The 19,112-nt window shown below is 38.7% G+C and overlaps 1 protein-coding gene across 3 annotated transcripts in view; it reads left to right on the top strand.

The window, feature by feature from the left end:
• Positions 1–14,761, top strand: part of LOC137184227 (uncharacterized) — a 65,036-nt gene extending 50,275 nt beyond the window's left edge. For all 3 annotated transcript variants that reach the window (XM_067591694.1, XM_067591695.1, XM_067591696.1), the window contains 5 exons: positions 7,198–8,983; positions 10,029–10,205; positions 11,097–11,273; positions 12,295–12,341; positions 12,705–14,761. In XM_067591694.1, the coding sequence (XP_067447795.1) occupies positions 7,198–8,983; positions 10,029–10,205; positions 11,097–11,273; positions 12,295–12,341; positions 12,705–13,231 (2,714 nt within the window). In that variant the 3' untranslated portion in view covers positions 13,232–14,761. The remainder of the gene's footprint in view (positions 1–7,197; positions 8,984–10,028; positions 10,206–11,096; positions 11,274–12,294; positions 12,342–12,704) is intronic.
• Positions 14,762–19,112: the final 4,351 nt, after the last annotated feature.

Genomic DNA, 19,112 nt, shown 5'->3' with positions numbered 1-19,112 from the left:
TAGAGTTATTGACTGTCAATACCAAATGCTTCAACGTTGAGCACATCCAGTTTAATAATCAGTTTCAGCACAGACAGAGCAGAAAGATTTGTTTACTAATTAATCTGCTGTTTGCATTTCTTTTCTCTGATGCTAGCCAGTGTCATCTGACAGAAAAAGACTGAACAAAGTAGAATCTGGAGACTGTTCAGTCAACTCACAGTGCTTCAACTCTCATAACCAGTAGTGATACTTCACCAACAAACACAAACTGAGAGTCATTTTCAGTCTGTCCTTCTCATAGATGCAACCATTACATTCACAACAAGATATCCAGAGACAGCTAGCCACCTGGAGTTATGACGATCCTGTAAACTGCATTAGATGCACATGAAGCACGACTAATTCTGTCTACAGGATTGTCATGACTCAAAGTGGCTGTAGTAGCCAGCTACCATCTATGTTACTTTTAGATTGAATTGACTGAATTGAATTAATTTGAGATATAACCCAGCCCAGAATAATTCCTACATTCCTAGGGTCCTATGTTCCCAGATTTATATGGCACATAATGGGAACCTGAAAGAAAAGTGAGGAACAAATCAGAAGGAACCTGATAATTAACAAATCATGAATAAGTAGGTCCTGTAATCTGACTAACTCTGAATCGAGGACTATATAGTAAATAATGGTGAGCTGATGGACAACAGACTCAGATATACTATATGTAGTTCCTCCAGAGTTTTTTTTATGATTGTTGTAATAAAAAATGCTTCATTTTGCATTGTTTTTTCCCAAAATTGCGATGCAATTTGCAAAGTTTTATGTTATAGTTTTGTGGTAAAATTGCAGGAATTGGCAAAAATTACTGTAACACCCGTCTCGTGTAGCTGTTTAGTTAGTAACTGTCTAACGAGTGTTGTAGTACTATGGGCGGGGCCCTGGGTACGTTTACCTGTGGCTGGCCGTGCTAACCTGTGTAATCGAAATGGAATTACCAGAGTATGAACTACAATATACGGCGGTGCCTCCACTTAGCAGGTATGTATAGTAGGAGTCACTAATTTTAAATCCCACTAAGAATTATGGTTTTAAGTACTGGTCCTTGTTTTTAAACTCAAATCACACCCTAATGACATATAAATATGACACACACACAGTACTTTAAATGCGAATAATGAATTTAGTTAATGAAAACAAATATTTAAACCAATTGATAAAAATAAACAGGTATAAAAATATTATACAAAACTTAGTTGTGTTTCCCTTTTGCTTTTCAAACCTTTCTCAGAAGTTATGACCTTTTTATATCTTATCAATTTCCAAGCTTCTAACTAAAGGGCCCACACTCACTCTGCAACCAAAATAAAATAGTGTCCTTTAAACCAAAACAAAATGTTTGCAGGCCTGAGTTGTTGCTCGGGGGCGTAGAGACCTAAAACAATGGCCGCTTCACTTGCAAATGCAAGCTACAAAACAAAATAGCACGTGCACTGGTTAATTGTTACTCACAAATCCCTGAGTTGAAACATGGGCACAGGATGAGGAATGGGGCGATGCATGATGTGAGGAATGAGTGAGGTTACAGGCTGGCGGGCGACAACAGTCCAGACACAAGGCTGAAGTTGGCTTCTGATTCACAGCTTCCGATTGGAATTTTCCGGTCCACTTTAAAAGTGGCATAACGCCTGTAGATGGCGTTGTTCATTGGTTGGTCATTTTCGAGCTAATTCATGAACTGAAAATTGAAATGAGAATGATCAGTAGAGTGCAATTGTCCTAAATTTTTAGCATTTTAACTGTAGCATATTTTTCTTTTTGTCCTTACTCATGGTAAACTGCATTTCAGTCTTATTGCTATTTCTGCGTATTTGCTGTGGTCTTATCTGCTCAGTATTAAAACGTCTAAACAAACTAATACTCCAGTATGACAGGAGATGTCAAAGGGTATCATAATCCTGAGTTTTATACATTTTTACTGTAGTATTTTCTCTTAATGATCTCAAACCCTCTGACCAGACCACATTAGACCAGGTCCAGATCAAAAACCACTATACTTGAACCTGTCAAATCTGGACTAGATTATCATGAAGACTCCAGAGACTCTTTAAAACACAGTTTCTGATTTGTGAAACCTTCATTCTACATCCTGATTGTGATGCTGTCAGAGGTAGTTCGACAGCAGTTATAACTTATATCCCTGAACAGATTTTTTCTCTATTTCTTTAGTATAGCAGAGAAACTTGGTGGATATGTGTATTTTTCTGTGTATATTTAGGGCCCGAGCACCAAGCGGTGAGAAGGCGCCATTGGATCTAAAGGAATTCTTCTTCCAAAACAAATGCATTTTTGAGGGTCTAAACATGCACGAAAAGTTGTTAAACATTGCACATATATCAGAAGTGATGAAAAATTTGATATTTTATAGGTCCCGAACATGGGCGTGGCAAAATGGCTCAACAGTGCCCACTAAACTGTATCCCCTGTATCATGTTACACAGACATGCACAGAAATCGGTACGCACATGTATCATTCCCAGATGCACAACCGTAAACCCAACAGGAGGTCGGCCATTTTGAATTAAGCGATCATTTTTGGTGATTTGCATGCTTTGTATTTTAACAAACTCCTAGAGATTTAATCCCGCCAACTTCAAATTTTGTCAGTGTCATCTAAAGACCTTTGTGATTAAAAGTTATCAAAATCTTGAGTTTTCACTGAACGCCCTTGCCGTGGCTTTGATGTTTCGCCATGAACAAACAAAGTGTCACAATTTGATTCTGCATGATCAGATCTTTTCCACATTTCCCATGCTTGATAAGGGTCTTGGTCTGAAGGCAAGGATAGGCTCATATTGAGTCATAGTCATAGCGCCACCTACTGGCAACAGGAAGTCTTAAACGCCACTCTTTTGCTAACTACTCCTAGCAGGTTAGCCAGAAACACAAAAAAGGTGTAAGACCTTTAAAATGAAATTCCTGAAGCTTTTGAGTTTTCATCAAAAGCCGTTGCCATGGTAACTCATTGTTCACCACAAAGTACAAAGCTGTTTTTAAGGGGCTAGACATGCTTGAAAACCCACAAAACTTTGCACACACATGACAGGTCTTAAAGTCTGTAATATTGTATAGGTGGCAGGCATGGGTGTGGCAGAATGGCTCATCAACGCCCCCTACAATATTTCAACGAAGCAGCCCCAGCAGCAGGCAAAATAGTGGACAAGGGAAGTGATGTTTATCTCCTTTTTGCAATGTCTGAAAACAGCCCAGGTCAGAAGACATGACAGAAGCCCTTCGATTGCGCTGTAGCCTGACGTGCACGGAGGTGCGAGGGCCCGTTCATTGCTGCTTGCAGCTTTAATTTACTGTTTTTTTTTTTTTTTTAAACCTTTACTATTTTAGTATATTTACTTTGTAATTAAAGCAGATATAATACTCCACCTAGAAAATAACAACAGGCTACATCTTGGTATCAATATTTACACCAATTTGTCATAACTTTTTTTTTTTCTTACTTTCACACCGCAACTTAAAAGTAGAAAAGAGGAATTTATCCTCTGGAACAATGTGCCATTTCAGGAATTGGAATAAATTTTGGAAATTTAGTTTGAGAAAAACTTGTTTTCAGTTCAGGTTGGTTGTGCCTGTTTACATTGTAAACGAATCCAGACCTGCCAACCTGTACGCATTTTGCGTAGCAGGTACGCATTTTGACATCAAAGTACGCTGGTACGATTTGTCACTCTGAACTACGCAAAAGCTGGTGATGCCTGTGAGTTCAATTCATAAATCTATGGTTCATCATCTATGGTTAGGATATATTGTCCGTTTGTCGCAGATTGTAAAACGTGACTTTTTCATAGTGTGTATTCATAATTATTGTTGCAGCCAAACCTGTAACTATAATGAGAGGAGCAGTGGCACAATGGAAAAAGAGTGAGTTAATGTGCCACAGAAATAACGTTAACGTTACCTAGAAAGGTGTGTGTGTGCAGGTGTGTGTAAAAGACAGAATGGGCCTGTGGCTTGCTAAGTGCGTGCGTGTGTGTGTTGGTACTGTAGTCTATAACTTTGCCTACTCCAGGAAAATTTCAAGGAAACAACCCTTCACTGCAAATTAAGTACAATATTTAAGGAGGGATGTAATGACTTCTACAGTTTCAACAGCCATGTTCATATTCGTATTGTCATTAGGCCATCATACCATTGAGTTATCGCCTACCTATAATGAGAACTGTTGTATTAACCAGCTCTAAAATATTTATTTAATTGTAGCCACAAAATAGTCTGTTTAGGCTGGTTTGGGTTTTACAGCTACGTTGTCATCATCTTTTCAAAATAGCTGGAAATCATATTTTCAAAAATCAAATTGGCTGAAAGTTTGATTATTGTGAAGGTTGTAAACAATTTAACTATATAAATGCAGCAGTAGTGGTAGGTTAGTGTGTAGCCTGAGTGAAATTGTATTCCTTGGTGAACTGTGTTTAGGCAGGTGAAAGACAAATGGACAGACAGGCATAAATGACCAACCAACAGTATTGGTATCTGCACATATTTTTGTAAACAATCTGTTATTGGTATCAAGAATTTTCATATCAGTGCATCCCTCACATTTTTGTCAGTTTGCTGCATGTGTGCACATGATGTACACATGTTATGTGTATGTTTGCAAATTATGTACAATAATTCATTGTTCGAACAGCAGTGATTTGCATCTGACGCATCTAGGTCGCGGAAGTGGAACTCCAAAAATTCGTCCAGGGTTGGCAAGTCTGCAAATCTGATCCACTAAATCTGTATTATCACTGTGTTTTCTATAGGGAACAGAAGGATTTATCACAAAATTGTGAGGGGTAGATGGAAAGGAGGGGCAGGAGAAAAAAGGTAGAGAAGAGGGAAGGACATAAAGATATAAAGGGAAGGAAAGGCAGTGAGAAATAATAGCAAAAGACAAATAAACAGGAAAAGCACAGAGAGTTCGTAGGAAAAATAAAAGAAATTAGAAGGAAAAGGGGTATAAAGGGAAAAGCAGAATGACAGATAAAGAACAACAGGGACAGGGTGGAAGCTATGCATATGATTATGAGAAACACAGGAATAGGGAAGAGGGGAGATAGAAAGAAGGAAGGAAGAAAAAGGAAAAAAGTAGGTAAGATAGACAGAAATATACAGAATGTAAGTGGGCCAGACAGTAAGACTTAAGGAAATTGAGGCAAAGCAGGACATTCAAATGACAGTTGGTCTGGAAAGGAGCAAGAGGATATCAGGAAGAAACAAAGACTGAGTTACATATGGAGGTTTCAGTAGTATGTAGGGTAATTTTAGCTCAATTTAGGGAATTTTAGTGTTAAGCAGAATTACTACGCAGAATTTCTTCAATTATTCATACAGCGATATAACTTCAGAATCGGCACAATAACACTAATAAATAGTTTCTCTTGCTGATCAGTCAAGAGAATCTTTAACACATAAATCAGTTTTGGAAAGGGATTAACTTGCACTCAGAAAAGGGATTGGATACGTAAAGTGACTGAAAATAAGTTAAAGAAAACAAAGGCATTGAACTTATACACAAAACATTTATTACTAAAAGACTAACCTTACAATAACACAAAACAACACTCACTAAACAACCAATGACGCTGATGAATGAATGCAGAACTGGAGTTTGTCAGAAAAGGGGGTGGAAAAACACAGACTGACTAGTGACCATCACTGGAAGCAGCTGGTAAACTGGGGTGGCAAATTTAAAATTCGATTCTTAGCAGATTAAGCTTTTTGAATTCACCCGGTTAGCAGAGCAGAAGTGTGCTACTTGCGTGTCCGTGGACTGGTAGCTGCTGAGTGAGATGGTGCCGTCAGGAGGGATGAGAAGGTGTTGCCGCAGCATGGAGTGGAGATGAAGAATTGTCAGCTGAAGTTGGTCTCAACACAGAGAAAGAATGGGACTTCATACCGGTAACAAAAAGAATCAAAAAATTGTGTAGATGAAGGCTGTTAAAGCTTCATAATAAGTGTGCGATCAAAGTCAAAGCAAACAGTTGCCAAGAAATATCCAAAAATGCTTAAAATGGTCATCTAATGAGAAATGAAACTTAATTTGTGAAGCTTCTAATAATTCAGACTTTAAGTGTTGGTTTAAATCTCAACCAGCTGTAGCCCTTCCTTAAGTTTGTCCGACCCCTTTAACATCTATGATATAAAAAACTCCAATTCACGCGTGATACAAGTCCCAAGTCAAGTTTGAGGTATTGACTTTGAATTTCAAATCCTAAAAGGAAAGGAAGGGGTGGGGGAAAAAATCAGCAGCAGCAAGATAATTCCTGCCATGGAGTCCAGAAACTGGTGATGGAGTCTGTTGACTTCTGCTGAGACTGATGAGAAAGTCTTCTGACTTCTTTCAGTGGGGAAGCAGACTGCTGTCTCTCTCTCTCAGACAGACAGATAGAGAGACAGTTGTAAACAGCAACACATTGGGGAGAACAGGGCACTCACGATTTTCGCGGGAGTCTCCCTATTTTTAACCCTTTGTCCCACTCTGCTCCTGTTTAGCAATTACTCCTGTTAATCTCCTGATTTCGTAGTTTTGCCTTTTCATTATTACAACCCGCTTCTGGCACTGTGGAGTGTGTGTGCGCAGCTGCTCTCTGTGCAAGGCGTCTTTCCTGTCCTCTGTGCTCTGCTGCTGATGTGATTCACTGCCTGCAGGTACCACTGGTAGAGAGGAGGAGGTACTCATTTGTCTCAGCCATTAACTAAGTTTACAAGAATTTGCCAAATGTTAAGATACATGGCAAAGTCAGATGAACATTTAGGCTACATACAGACAGCTTTCATTGTGATGCGCTGTGGTTGTGTAAACCATACTGGCAGTGGATGGGACACAAAGCAGTTGAAAATATCACTTTCCTACATGTTTATAATTGTTGAACAGGAAGGTTTGGTTGCACTTACAGTAACAAGCAAACCTGGTAGCATGGCACTCTATACCTATAAATGACCTATAACCTACATCTGACTAAAACTATTTCACTTACCTACTACACTTAAACCATGTTGTAAATATAGTGTACCCAACAAAACAAATACAACAACAACCACTTAATCCTTGGCACTGTGGTCAAGATTTAATAAACTGCACTATGATTGTGACCCAAACATTTAATCACAACCATTGGCTAATTTCTGTCCACAGTAACTTAAAATGTTTTCTTACAGAGAAGCCTGATATCACAAGTCAACGGAAACTCAAATCTCAGCTGAAGGAGCAATTTAATCTTGTGTCAGAGGGGATTGATAGGCAGAAAATATCTGCCCTACTGAACGAGATCTACACAGATCTCTACATTGTAGAGGGCGAGAGGGGAGACGTCAATCAGCAGCATGAATCTAAACAGGTTCAAGATGCAAAGTTTAAACCAGTGGGAGAAGAAACACCCATTAAATATCATGACATCTTTAAACCTGCATCTGGAGAAAATAAACTCAGGACTGTGCTAACAATGGGATTGGCAGGCATTGGAAAAACATTTGCCTCAATGAAGTACATGCTGGACTGGGCTGAGGGTACAGCCAACAAAAACATATATTATACATTTCCATTTCCTTTTCGGGAGCTGAATTTGAGAAAAGAGAATGAACATAGTTTAGAGGATCTCATTCATCAGTTCTTCCCAGCTATGGAGACATCAGACATAATCGACTATAACAAGTACCAAATTCTGATCGTCCTGGATGGCCTTGATGAATGTCGTCTTGATCTTGACTTCTCCAAAAGTAAGGATTGGACAGATGTGACAAAGCCAACATCAGTGAATGTTCTGCTGACAAACCTCATCCAAGGAAACCTTCTTCCTAAAGCTCAAATCTGGATCACCTCCCGACCTGCAGCATCCAACTGTATCCCTGCTGATAATGTTGATCGGGTTACAGAGGTGCGAGGATTCAATGACGAGCAGAAGGAGGAGTACTTCAGGAAGCGATTCAGTGACAAGGATCTGGCTGAAAAAATCCTCTCACATGTGAAGAAATCAAGGAGCATTTATATCATGTGTCACATCCCGGTCTTCTGTTGGATCACTGCAAAAGTTCTGGAGGACTTTGTGAGCCGAAACCAAGAAGAGGGGATGCCCAAGACTCTGACTGACATGTACATACATTTTCTTCTGTTGCAATGCAGACAGGCTAATGTGAAGTATGGTGGAGATGAGACTGGTGAGAGTTCTGAGACAGAATCATGCTGGAATACAAGGAACAAGGAAACAGTCCTATCTTTGGGGAAACTGGCTTTCGAAGAGCTAGAGAAAGGAAACCTTCTCTTCACTGAAGAACACCTAACAGAGTGTGGGATTGACATCACAGAAACTGCAGTCTTCTCAGGATTATTCACTCAGATCAAACGAGAAGGCCGTGGGCTGTACCAACAGAAATTGTTCGGCTTTGTACACTTAAGCATTCAAGAGTTCCTGGCAGCTTTTTATGTCTTTCACACATTCAGTAACACAGGTGAAAATCTGCTTATCAAACCAGATCAACCAAACCAATCAGACCTCTACAAGACAGCAGTGGACAAGGCCTTAGATAGCAAAAATGGAGCCTGGGATCTGTTTCTCCGCTTCCTGCTTGGACTTTCGCTTGAGACTAATCAGACTCTACTGAAAGAACTGCTGCAAAAGACAGGAAATAACAACAAGACCAACAATGAAACAATTGAGTACATCAAAGGGAAGATTGGGGAAGAGATCAGTGATGCAGACAAAAAACTCAATCTTTTTCACTGTCTGAATGAGCTGAATGACCACTCTCTTGTGGAAGAAGTCAAAAAGTACCTGAACTCAGAATCACAGGCATTTGAAAAGTTTTCTGCCTCCCAGTGGTCAGCTCTGACGTACGTGCTGCTGACATCAGATGAGAACCTTGATGTGTTTGATCTGAAAAAGTACCTGAGGTCAGAGAAAGTTCTTCTAGGAATGTTGCCGGTGGTCAAAGTCTCAAAAACTGCTTTGTGAGTACTTTTAAAAATGATTTCTTTTGCAAATACAGTTTTGTTATGTTGGTATATACAGCATTCAAAGTAAATCTTTACTTCAAAACTGATGTTTGCTATTTTTCTTATGGCCCAAATTGGGCTAACGATGGGCTGGCATTTATAATAAGTCACATTTGAGCAAATGAAGTGGGTAAAAGCTGCTTTATTTAGTCCTCTTGTGTGTCTGTCCATGTGGGCTGGGTGGGCTACAAGTAGGCTTCATGTTTTATCAGTACAAATGGTAAAATGTACCAAACTTTTTAGAGCCTTTTTTTTTGGCCCTACAGTAGGTTTTAAGCTGTGCTATCATAAATCTATTGAGCCCTCTAACCTTGACCTGACATACAGTTAAATGCCTTTGAGTCCTACCCTTGCCCAAAGCAAAGAGAAGATACTCAGCTTCTTAACCAGGATATATCTACAGTACATTGTATCTGCTCAGGCTATTGGCTTGGCCCTCTGGCTCGATAGACAGTTTCCTGCAAATGCTATTACCTGTTCAGTAGTCCAGCCACCATCCATGTGTATTTAGATCCGATAGTCTTACAATTGGAAAAGGAACCCTCTCAATAACTCATGTTCCATTGAGTGTGGTTCCTGTCACAGAAAAGGCTCCCAGAGTCCCACCTCCCCCTTTACCTGCTCCCACACAGTTAACACTATCCTCCGAAGCAAGCTAACACTGTTTGGCTAACAACAGTTTCTGGGTCACATGTAACTAACCAGCCTGTCATCAGCAATGGCAGCATGTGACTTAATCCATCAAATAAAACAAACAAGGCCAGTACCAGTACTAGCTAACTTCATTAGTTAAGATTCTGCAAGACAGTGCCATATCAAAAAGCCAAATTATTAAACAAAGTTGGCCAGCACAACAGCAGCTTCCTATCTTTGGTGTTCCTGAATCAACAGTATTGGGAATAAATGAGGGATCACAAATTTCTAATACCACTAGTGTCACATTTTGACTATGCCGTAGCAGATGTTTCTGGTAGGATTGTAATTACAAATATTTTCACAGACTGAGTTGGTGTGAGCTCTCTGAGGAATCCTGCAAAGGTCTGTCATCCTCAGTCCTCAAGTCTGCCTCCTCTAACCTCACAGAGCTGGACCTGAGTCATAGTGATCTGCTGGATTCAGGTGTACAACAACTTGCTAATGGTCTAAAGAGTCTACAATGTAAACTAGAGATTCTCAAGTAAGTGTACATTACATTTGCTGTGCATTTTATGGTTTTTAAGGACTGACAGAAAACCCACACAATATCAGTGTCAGGGATGGGAGGATGCTATGTTTAGATTGAAGTTACCCCAAAGTGCAAAAAGCCCATTGAGCAATGCAGCAAAAGTTTTGGTAAAAGTAAATTTGCATCTTTAGAGCACAGAATAAAAAGGAAAGTGAGTGCTCCTCTAAAGACTTTGCACATGCATTTTTGAATTAAGTTTTCCGGTTTCCCTTTGACTCTCAATAAAAAACTTATATTTTTTGTTGAATAATGAAAACCTTAATGGCAAAAAAGTACCAAAATAAAAATAAAACTTTTGATGGGATATAATGAATTGATTTGCTATGTGAATGAACAAATCATGTATGTTGTAGAAATCATATCCATATAGTGAGGATAAACCCCATATAGCTGCAGTATTTAGGTGCTTGTAAATGGGCCCATTGAAAACAAAACAAACTTTTTTTCTTTTAACATAAATTGCTGCTATAAAAGGTTAATTAACACAGTTCAACAAAGTATCACAATTCATCATCAAACTTCTATTTAGACATTTATGGCTGCTGAAAATAAATGTTTGATTGTCTGACAAATGTCCAATGAAAGGACACTTAGTGGACTCATTCTCCTACATTGTGGAGTACTTTGCATCATCCATTATTTCATGTATCAGGACACATATCTGGGTTCTAAATTTATAAACAAAATTTGCCAACATTGTCATTGTTGTATATGTGATAACCAGAAAGAGACATTTTCACAATTATCTCTTAAGGTGTGTGTGTGTGTGTGTGTGTGTGTGTGTGTGTGTGTGTGTGTGTGTGTGTGTGTGTGTGTGTGTGTGTGTGTGTGTGTGGTCTGCAGGCTGTCAGGTTGTCAGGTGACAGAAAAAGGCTGCTCTTTCCTGGTCTCAGCTCTCAAGTCCAACACAGCTTCCCACCTGAAACACCTGGAACTAAGTTACAATCACCCTGGAGACAATGGGCTGATGATGCTCTCTGCTATAGCTGAGGATCCAAATATGAAGCTGAAGACACTCTGGTATGTTAAGACGTCAGGATATGTGTTTATAAGTCTACAGTACATACAGTACAGCTGCTTCTCCTGGAGTGGGTTATACTGAGACTATCTATGCACTAAGGCAAAATCTTGTGACTCATCAAGTTCAATTCAGTTCAAAGTTTTACAGTCAGTGTCTTTGTAGTTAGTAATAAGCTAAGCTAAGCAGTTGCATCATCGTTCATGCAGACGTTATATTCAGCATTGAATCTGACTGTATTCAGTTCAGTAGTATGTTCCATCTGTTGCTAGTCCAAGCTGTCACGTTCAGTTCAGTACAAAATTAGCCTAAACAAGCACTGCAGATAAGGTTAATAGCTCAGCAGCCTAATTTTTTGAATAGGAAGTAATGCATAGATGCTACTGATTTGTTCAATGACAGTGGTGCCTACAACCACAGGATCCAGCTGCTTTTGGAAAACAAACAACTCTGATATGCAAGCTAGCTGCCCTTCAAAGCACAGTGTCTTCTGTTCATTTTAAACTTTTAGTCATGTAAAATTGGGTGTGCTCCTGCTTGCCAGTCGAACATTTTGATACATATCAATACTGAAAATTTTAAATGGTACCAACATTCATTTTTTGCTGTATTCATTCTATATCAAATGCACTTTCCTACTCCTTGTCTTTGACATTGAATTACTTACACAAACACACACACACACACACACACACACACACACACACACACATCTCTCCCGAACACTCGAGCTGCCCTGCTTCCTCTCACTCACTGTTAGGCTGCTAAAGATGGAAACAGTTTCAAAGCCTTTGCAACCTGTATTGCTCTAAAGTATAAGAACAGTAGGGAATAACATATTTATATTTGAGGTCTTATGGTTAACCCCCAAGACAGTTTGTAAGGTAGCAGTTGTGAAGGTGACTCATGATTGAACCACCTCCCCCTACTCAGCCAGGTACTAGGAATAACAGCAAATATCAATACTTTTCAAAGTATTGTATTGAAGTTGGAAATTTTTGTTTCTTCCTTCATTTTGTACAGTTTGGACCATGGTGGAGAACGTCGGTTAAAGCCAGGGCTGAAGAAGTGTAAGTCTTTTTCTGATCTCAAATATTTTATCACTTCAGTATAGACACCAAGCTGATGTCTGATCATTTTGAAATGAGGGTCAGATGATGTGCCTTTGTCTAATAATGTGTACACTGTGATAGTTTGGTTGGAACAGTGACATGATAAACTAAAAATAAAATAAAATAAGATTGTTGGTCATTTTATTTTCCAAATCAATGTTGAATTCATATCTGCTTTCCTTTAGACATATGACATAGCTTGATTTTTTTTTTTTTTTTTGGTGTTTGGCTTGTTTAAATTGTTTTTAATGTTTTATAGTCTTTTAACTGCACAAAAAACATGAAACATGCTGAATTATGTGTTCTTTGTTTCTCTATCAGATTTTGAAGCTCTGAGGTTTGATGAAGACACAGCCAGCAAAAGGCTTGTTCTGTCTGAAGGGAACAGACGAGTAAAAACTGTGGAGAATGTAAAGGAGAAGGTGTCACGACCTGAAAACAAGGACAGGTTTAAGAGGAGTCAGGTGTTGTGTGAGGAGGGCTTGAAAGGCTTCTGCTACTGGGAGGTGGAGTGGAGAGGGACGGTCGGCATCACAGTGGCATATAAAGAAGTGGGTAGAACATGGGACAGCAGTGGTGGCCTAGGATGCAATAAGAAGTCCTGGAGTTTGCTCTGCTCAAAGACTGGATACAAGGCCATGCATGGGAAGGATTCTGAATATATTAAAGTGCGTCCTTGCCAAAAAATAGCAGTACTTCTGGATTGGGAAGGTGGTACTCTGACTTATTACAGTGTCACATCTGGAAAGCTGAGCGTCATACATACCTTCTGCGCCAAATTCACACAACCCCTCTACCCAGGCTTCTGGTTTAAGAAGGGCTCTGTGACTTTGTGTGAGATCAACTGAACCTCTCTGCAATGGGAAGAAGTGTAATGTAGTGATCACTTGATGCTCCACTTGACAACCTAGCAAAAGCATATCTGCATAATTTCAATACAATAATATGAAACATTCCAAAGTCATGATCTTTTACTTTACCTGTTACTGTAGGTCAATATATTAACTAGAGCCTGACCTATATATAGGTCAGTCAATATTACCGGCCGATATTGGCCTATCACAGATATATGTTGTCCGACATGTGCCAATATTTTTTTAAAGTTCTATAGGCAGCATTTTATGTATGTTTCATCCTTTTTCTTAGTTCAAATTTAATATATGCATATGTTTTTTTTGTTCTATGCCTATTTTTTATTCATTGTTCTTTATAATATATTCCCAGTGCACTGATGTGTGCTCATGAACATATTCTGTAAGATTATCGGCCGATATATCGATATTGGAATTTTTTACTCCCTAATATTGGCATTGGCATCAGCCCAAAAAATCAGTATCGGTTGGGCTAGGATATTAACATTGCAGATCATATTTAATTGCCCTTATCACATTATATATACATAGATTAAATTGTTGTAAAACTGTGATATTTTACCTGTTCCTCAGACATCTCACAGCATGTTGTCAAAGTTTCTTTGCATGCAAAACGTTAACACCTTTTCTTTTTTTTAATCACAAATATGTTTTCTTTTCATGTATATCGTGTTCACAAAATTAAAACCATTCTGATACTTCAGAGGACATCTATTTAAACCGACTTTTCTGTGGCTAGTTGTTTCTGTGAACTTATTAAGCTGCTGTATTATTCTTACTTTATAAATGTGCCTAAATCAATGAAAGTAGAGCAGGAAGTAAACATGCTGCAGAGATATGAGCATAAAGACAGGAACTAAAGTACAGTATTTGTTCAGCTTTACTCCTCTCTCTTGGAATAGTTTTGTTTTACTCAAGTTTCAAATCAGTTTCTTCTACAATATATTTCATGTTAGAATGTTTAAACGTGTTGGACTGTAATAAAAATGGAAATATTATAATAACATAATATGTTGCCACAGTTGTTTAAATCTAATGTAGGACATGGATGCTGGGGGGATTTAATTTTGTAATATTTATGTGCCTGTAAGACTGTAAAATCTACTTAAAACTGAAATAGTAAAAAACTAATAAGATTCTGATGTGTAAAGATATGGAAAGGTTGTTGGTTTCTGTCATTTATGTTATGTCATGTCTGAAAAATGCTGTGATGGAAAAAACTTGTTATCAACCTTTACTGTACTGTATGTGTGTATATATGTATAACTGTATACAGTCTTTTTCATTGAAAATACAGTTTTTTTTTCTTTCTTCTGTCAGTGCTACTATTACTACAGTTTTTTTATTATTATACCTTGTTCTATTTTGATACTTATTTTGATTTTTATTCTGTTCTACTTAGATTTCTTTGTTTAATTTAAATGTTCTGTGTGTATCATGAAGGGGTCAGCAACTACATTGTGCAAACCTGTATTGTATAATGACAATAAAGCTGAACCTTGAACCTGAAGGACTTTTTATGCTTGTGTGTATGAAGTGTCGTCCCATCATGTTGAAGGACAAATCGTTTGTAGCTGTTGAGAAAGGCCACACTTGAAGTCGGAGTGAAAAACCTGCTACTTCTCTAAATTAAGTGAACGTGAATGTTGGGTTGTTGGTTTCGGAAAGTTAAAGAAATTGTCAGATGCAGTCTCCCCAGTTCTGATGTCAGAAACATGTGGGCAGAAGAGGTTTCAGACATTCAGCCATCCAACAAGCATTTGGTTAGACCATACCGATGCCTTTAGTCTCCTTTCTGCCTTCTCTCCTCATGTCTGCCCCTCTATAACCCGCTCTGTCTTTATCTTCCTCACTTTGTGTCAACCTGTCTTTACCTAACGTCTGTCCCTTTATATCTGACTTTGTATCTTTTCTCTGTCCTCTGTTTTTCTCAGAACATTACAGTCAAGCAGCTGTCACCTTTCCCTCTGTCTGGGTCCAAATGTGCTGTGGGCTTTGTTGCATTGAGTTACGTAGAGAGGAAGCCAATTCACATACTACACTACACATACAGGGAGGTGTAATTAAAATAAACACAGGACCAATGCACATTTTCAAATCACAACTTAAAAAAGCAGTAATCAGACATGGTTTCAGTCTGTAACACTGCTATGTTTTTTCATATAACACACACAATCACATCCGTGCATATACTTATAGCTGTTAATAAAACACTTAAAGTAAATTGCACACTTCAGTCATTCATGCCTCTCTTTCACAGCCGAATGTATGTGCATCCTTTAATGTGTGTGCATGTGTGTTAGTATCTGAATGTAGGCGGTAATGAATTACACCCGTGAAGGACAGGCCTGAAAGAGAGCTGGAAGAAAAGCTGCACAGAGAGGGAAGAACAGAGTACTGAAAGGAAACATCCGGGACAATATAGCAACCAGCACACTGAGGGCCTCTCTGCACAAGCTGCTTCATTGTTTTTATAAACGTAATTCTTGACCAAATCTTTGAAGAGGCTGAAAAAAACATAGTTAAACATTTAGTTCTGGGTCCACACCATTATGAGACCTCATAAAAGCAACCGACGGATTTGACTCATTGAGGATCTTTCCTGTTTCTGCTTCTTTCACTTCGTACCATTGATCTGCTACTGCTAATTGACAACACATTCAGAACACTTCACGCTCTTTCTGTCTCACTCTGCTTCTGTCTCAGAGACAGAAGCTTTGATTAGAGAACTGCCTGTAAAAGCTTTGAGTGAATGAATAAGTGTTTGTGTGGGTTTGCTGAATCAAGACAAGGGACTTTGTGTGTGTGAATGTCACTGCTTTAGAACTGAAAAACTTAGATTCCTCCTGCAGCGATCAAGAAATGTTTTACTTTAAATCACACACTCAAGCTAATGGAGCATTTAATCATATTTGATTGGCTGACATGTGATTACTCTACATGCAATGAAACACACACAATCTCATGCAGATCTCCGCAGTTTCTTATGTTTTTTTTTAACAACGAGTTGCATATTGGAGGTTGTCATGGTTCTGCATTTCTGACTCAAAAGTTCTCAGTGGCTATCTTAATGTAAAACAAGATGAATCTCTTCATTTTCTGAAAGAAAATATGACTCAAGTGGATGAAAGTGCATCTTAATGCAGTTCAGAAGTGTAAAGATATGGAAAGCTTGTTGGTTTCTGTCATTTATGTTGTTATGTCTGAAAAATGTTATGATGGAAAAAAAACTTCTGTTATTGATCTTAACTGACCTGTATGTGTGTGTATATATGTATAACTGTATACAGTGTTTTCCATTGAAAATATAGTTCAGATGCACTTTCATTTCACTGTCATTATCCTGAACCAGCTGGGAAAAACTCAGATTCAAATCCCACTGACTAATAATTTTCTTCTTCAAACAAATTTCTTTGTTTGCATGGAAAACAAAAACCTCTATTTTTCTGTAATTATCAAACACAGGGCAGACTTTGTCTTAATAATATCTCAAATTATATTTTATAAAATTATGTGTGCATTAGATAAGAATCAAAGTGGAAAAAGCGGAAGTAAAACTGAAGATTAATTTCATGAAAGGTTGGAAAGATCTGTGTGTGCATCTCTGTCTACTTAAACCATAAATATTGCTTTTTGTGCTTGTATTTGCAGTAGTAGGTGGTCTGAGTTGGCAGAAATGCAACTTTAATTTCATACCAAAATCTTATCTTATCCTTTTTGTGCAGTTTGCACCACATCCACCCCTGGTGTGAGCATGTTACTTTGGAGCCACAAGACTAACAAAAACATAATCTCTATGATAGAAAAGCTACATTTAAGTCTGTAATTTATTGCATTTCGATTGACAGAAACCCAAGGTAGACTAGAAAGTGTAAACCCAAGACGTGGTTTAGTTTTGGTCACATCTTCAAGGTTTCAGGGGATTCAGTGTGCTTGACGACCTGTAATGCAAATGAGCAGGTTTGGAGCGAGGCTCACAAATACAGACAAACATGTCTACAATTATAAAAGCCATAACCATATGTTTCAAACACATGTGAGAGAACAGGGAGGGCTGAAAGGCAGGATTTTTGAAAAATGTTTGACGATTTTATAGCCTGTAATGCAGCATGAGGTCACACTTGAAGATGCACAGTTTTCTTGGAAGTTTAAGTATTGATTTTATGGGATCTTTGACTATCTACAACTATGTGCCAACCCTACTCCTAGCCCTAACCTAGACATAAACAATAGTCTTTTGTAAACCCCAAACCTAAGCCTAAAAAAGTCTCAAATAACCATTCAGAGAAGTAAGGGCGGTCAAAAAGGCCTAAAACGCTTCACAAATATAGAAACACTAGGGCACCACACATTCACTCTGCTTTGCCCTCTTGAGTCAAAACTAAATATTTAAACTTTCCAATGCCTCTCTTAACCTGAACATTCATTCAAAACAGTGATTTGTGACTTCACTGTCTGTTTTTGTGCGTCTCTTTTTACCAGAATGTTTGGTTCCCTGACGTAAACCTCATTCACCGACAGGGTCAACTATGTGAGGTGCGCTTGATTTACATCGTCAGGCACATCAGAACTGGTTTAACAGTTCAAAAGGAAGCTGTAATGGCCCTGTGATTTAGTAAGCCTCAGTAAAGTGAGTGCAACTCGGGTATTTAAAATATTTCAACTCTGACATTGTGTGAATGAATGAAAATAAGGGCTTTCATCACCCTTCACTTCCACCACTTCATACCTCTGCCCCGCAGCCTACACAGACAAAGTGAATTAGACTCTGACTGATAGATGCAGCTTTGCAGGTATCACATTTTTGTGTATTAATGTGTGTGAGGGTGTAGCTCTAGGGTCCAGTGTCTAGGGTCTAGTGTTATGTCATTTAATACTTTGAGAGAAGTATGTTGTGTGTTTTCCTATGGTTGTGTGTGTGTTGTATGAACAGTGTTTGTGTGTTTGTGAATGTACTGTGTATGTGGATGCATGTCTTGTTTAAGTCTTGAGTTTGTGTGAGTGTGTGTGTGTGTGTGTGTGTTGTGGTCATGTGATCGTGGTGTGTGTGTGTGTATATGTGTGTGTTGTGGTCATGTGATCATGGTGTGTGTGTGTGTGTGTATTCCAGCTGTCATTTAATCCATCCATCCTCAGGTTGCTCCGCTCCCACCCTGTGCGTCCACTCTGCTTCTCACAGACCAATCAAATTCCACATTCCTCCACCTTCCCAGGATCCCGGGGACCCAGGGTGCACGGCTGCAGGGTGTTACCATGGCGCTGGGGTGATGAGGTCAGCCCCCTTTGGTACTTCAGTGATTAGATGAGAGCTGATGGGGTAAGATATAGGAAGGGATAAATAGACAGAGAGAGGGAGGTAGAAAGAGCATTAAGACGCTCTCCATTGAAACATTTGATAAGCTTTTTGAAAGTGCACCTTCATAATTCATGATGTCTATACCCAAATGTTTGATGAGATGTAGTAAGAAATAACCTGTAATAAGAAAGTCAGCATTTCTTCTCTTGGGTCTGTTTTGTCTATATTTGCATCACAAGTGAGTGTCTGAAATGATCACCTATCAAGCATGATGTCAGCAAACATAGATGGTTAACATTGCATGACTTATCACTATCAGCTATCATTCACATCTCGTAAAAGAGAAATGAGTGTCAAGAGCCTTAAGATATTTATGGTTCAACTCATCATTGTGTTAGAAGTGCAGCACTGTGTACTTAAAGACTCACGAAAGACGATCTATAGTCTCTGCCACCTTGTTTCAATATCTTGTTGAAACAGTTGTGGAACAGATGTCATGTAAGACCTATGGCAACCAATGATTTTAATCTCAATTTGGCCCCTGAGATTGCAAATAAAACT

The sequence above is a fragment of the Thunnus thynnus genome, chromosome 6 (genome assembly GCF_963924715.1).
Source record: "Thunnus thynnus chromosome 6, fThuThy2.1, whole genome shotgun sequence".
Lineage (NCBI taxonomy): Eukaryota > Metazoa > Chordata > Actinopteri > Scombriformes > Scombridae > Thunnus > Thunnus thynnus.
The sequence above is the reverse complement of the archived record's forward strand: the minus strand, read 5'-3'. Positions and strand labels throughout refer to the sequence as shown.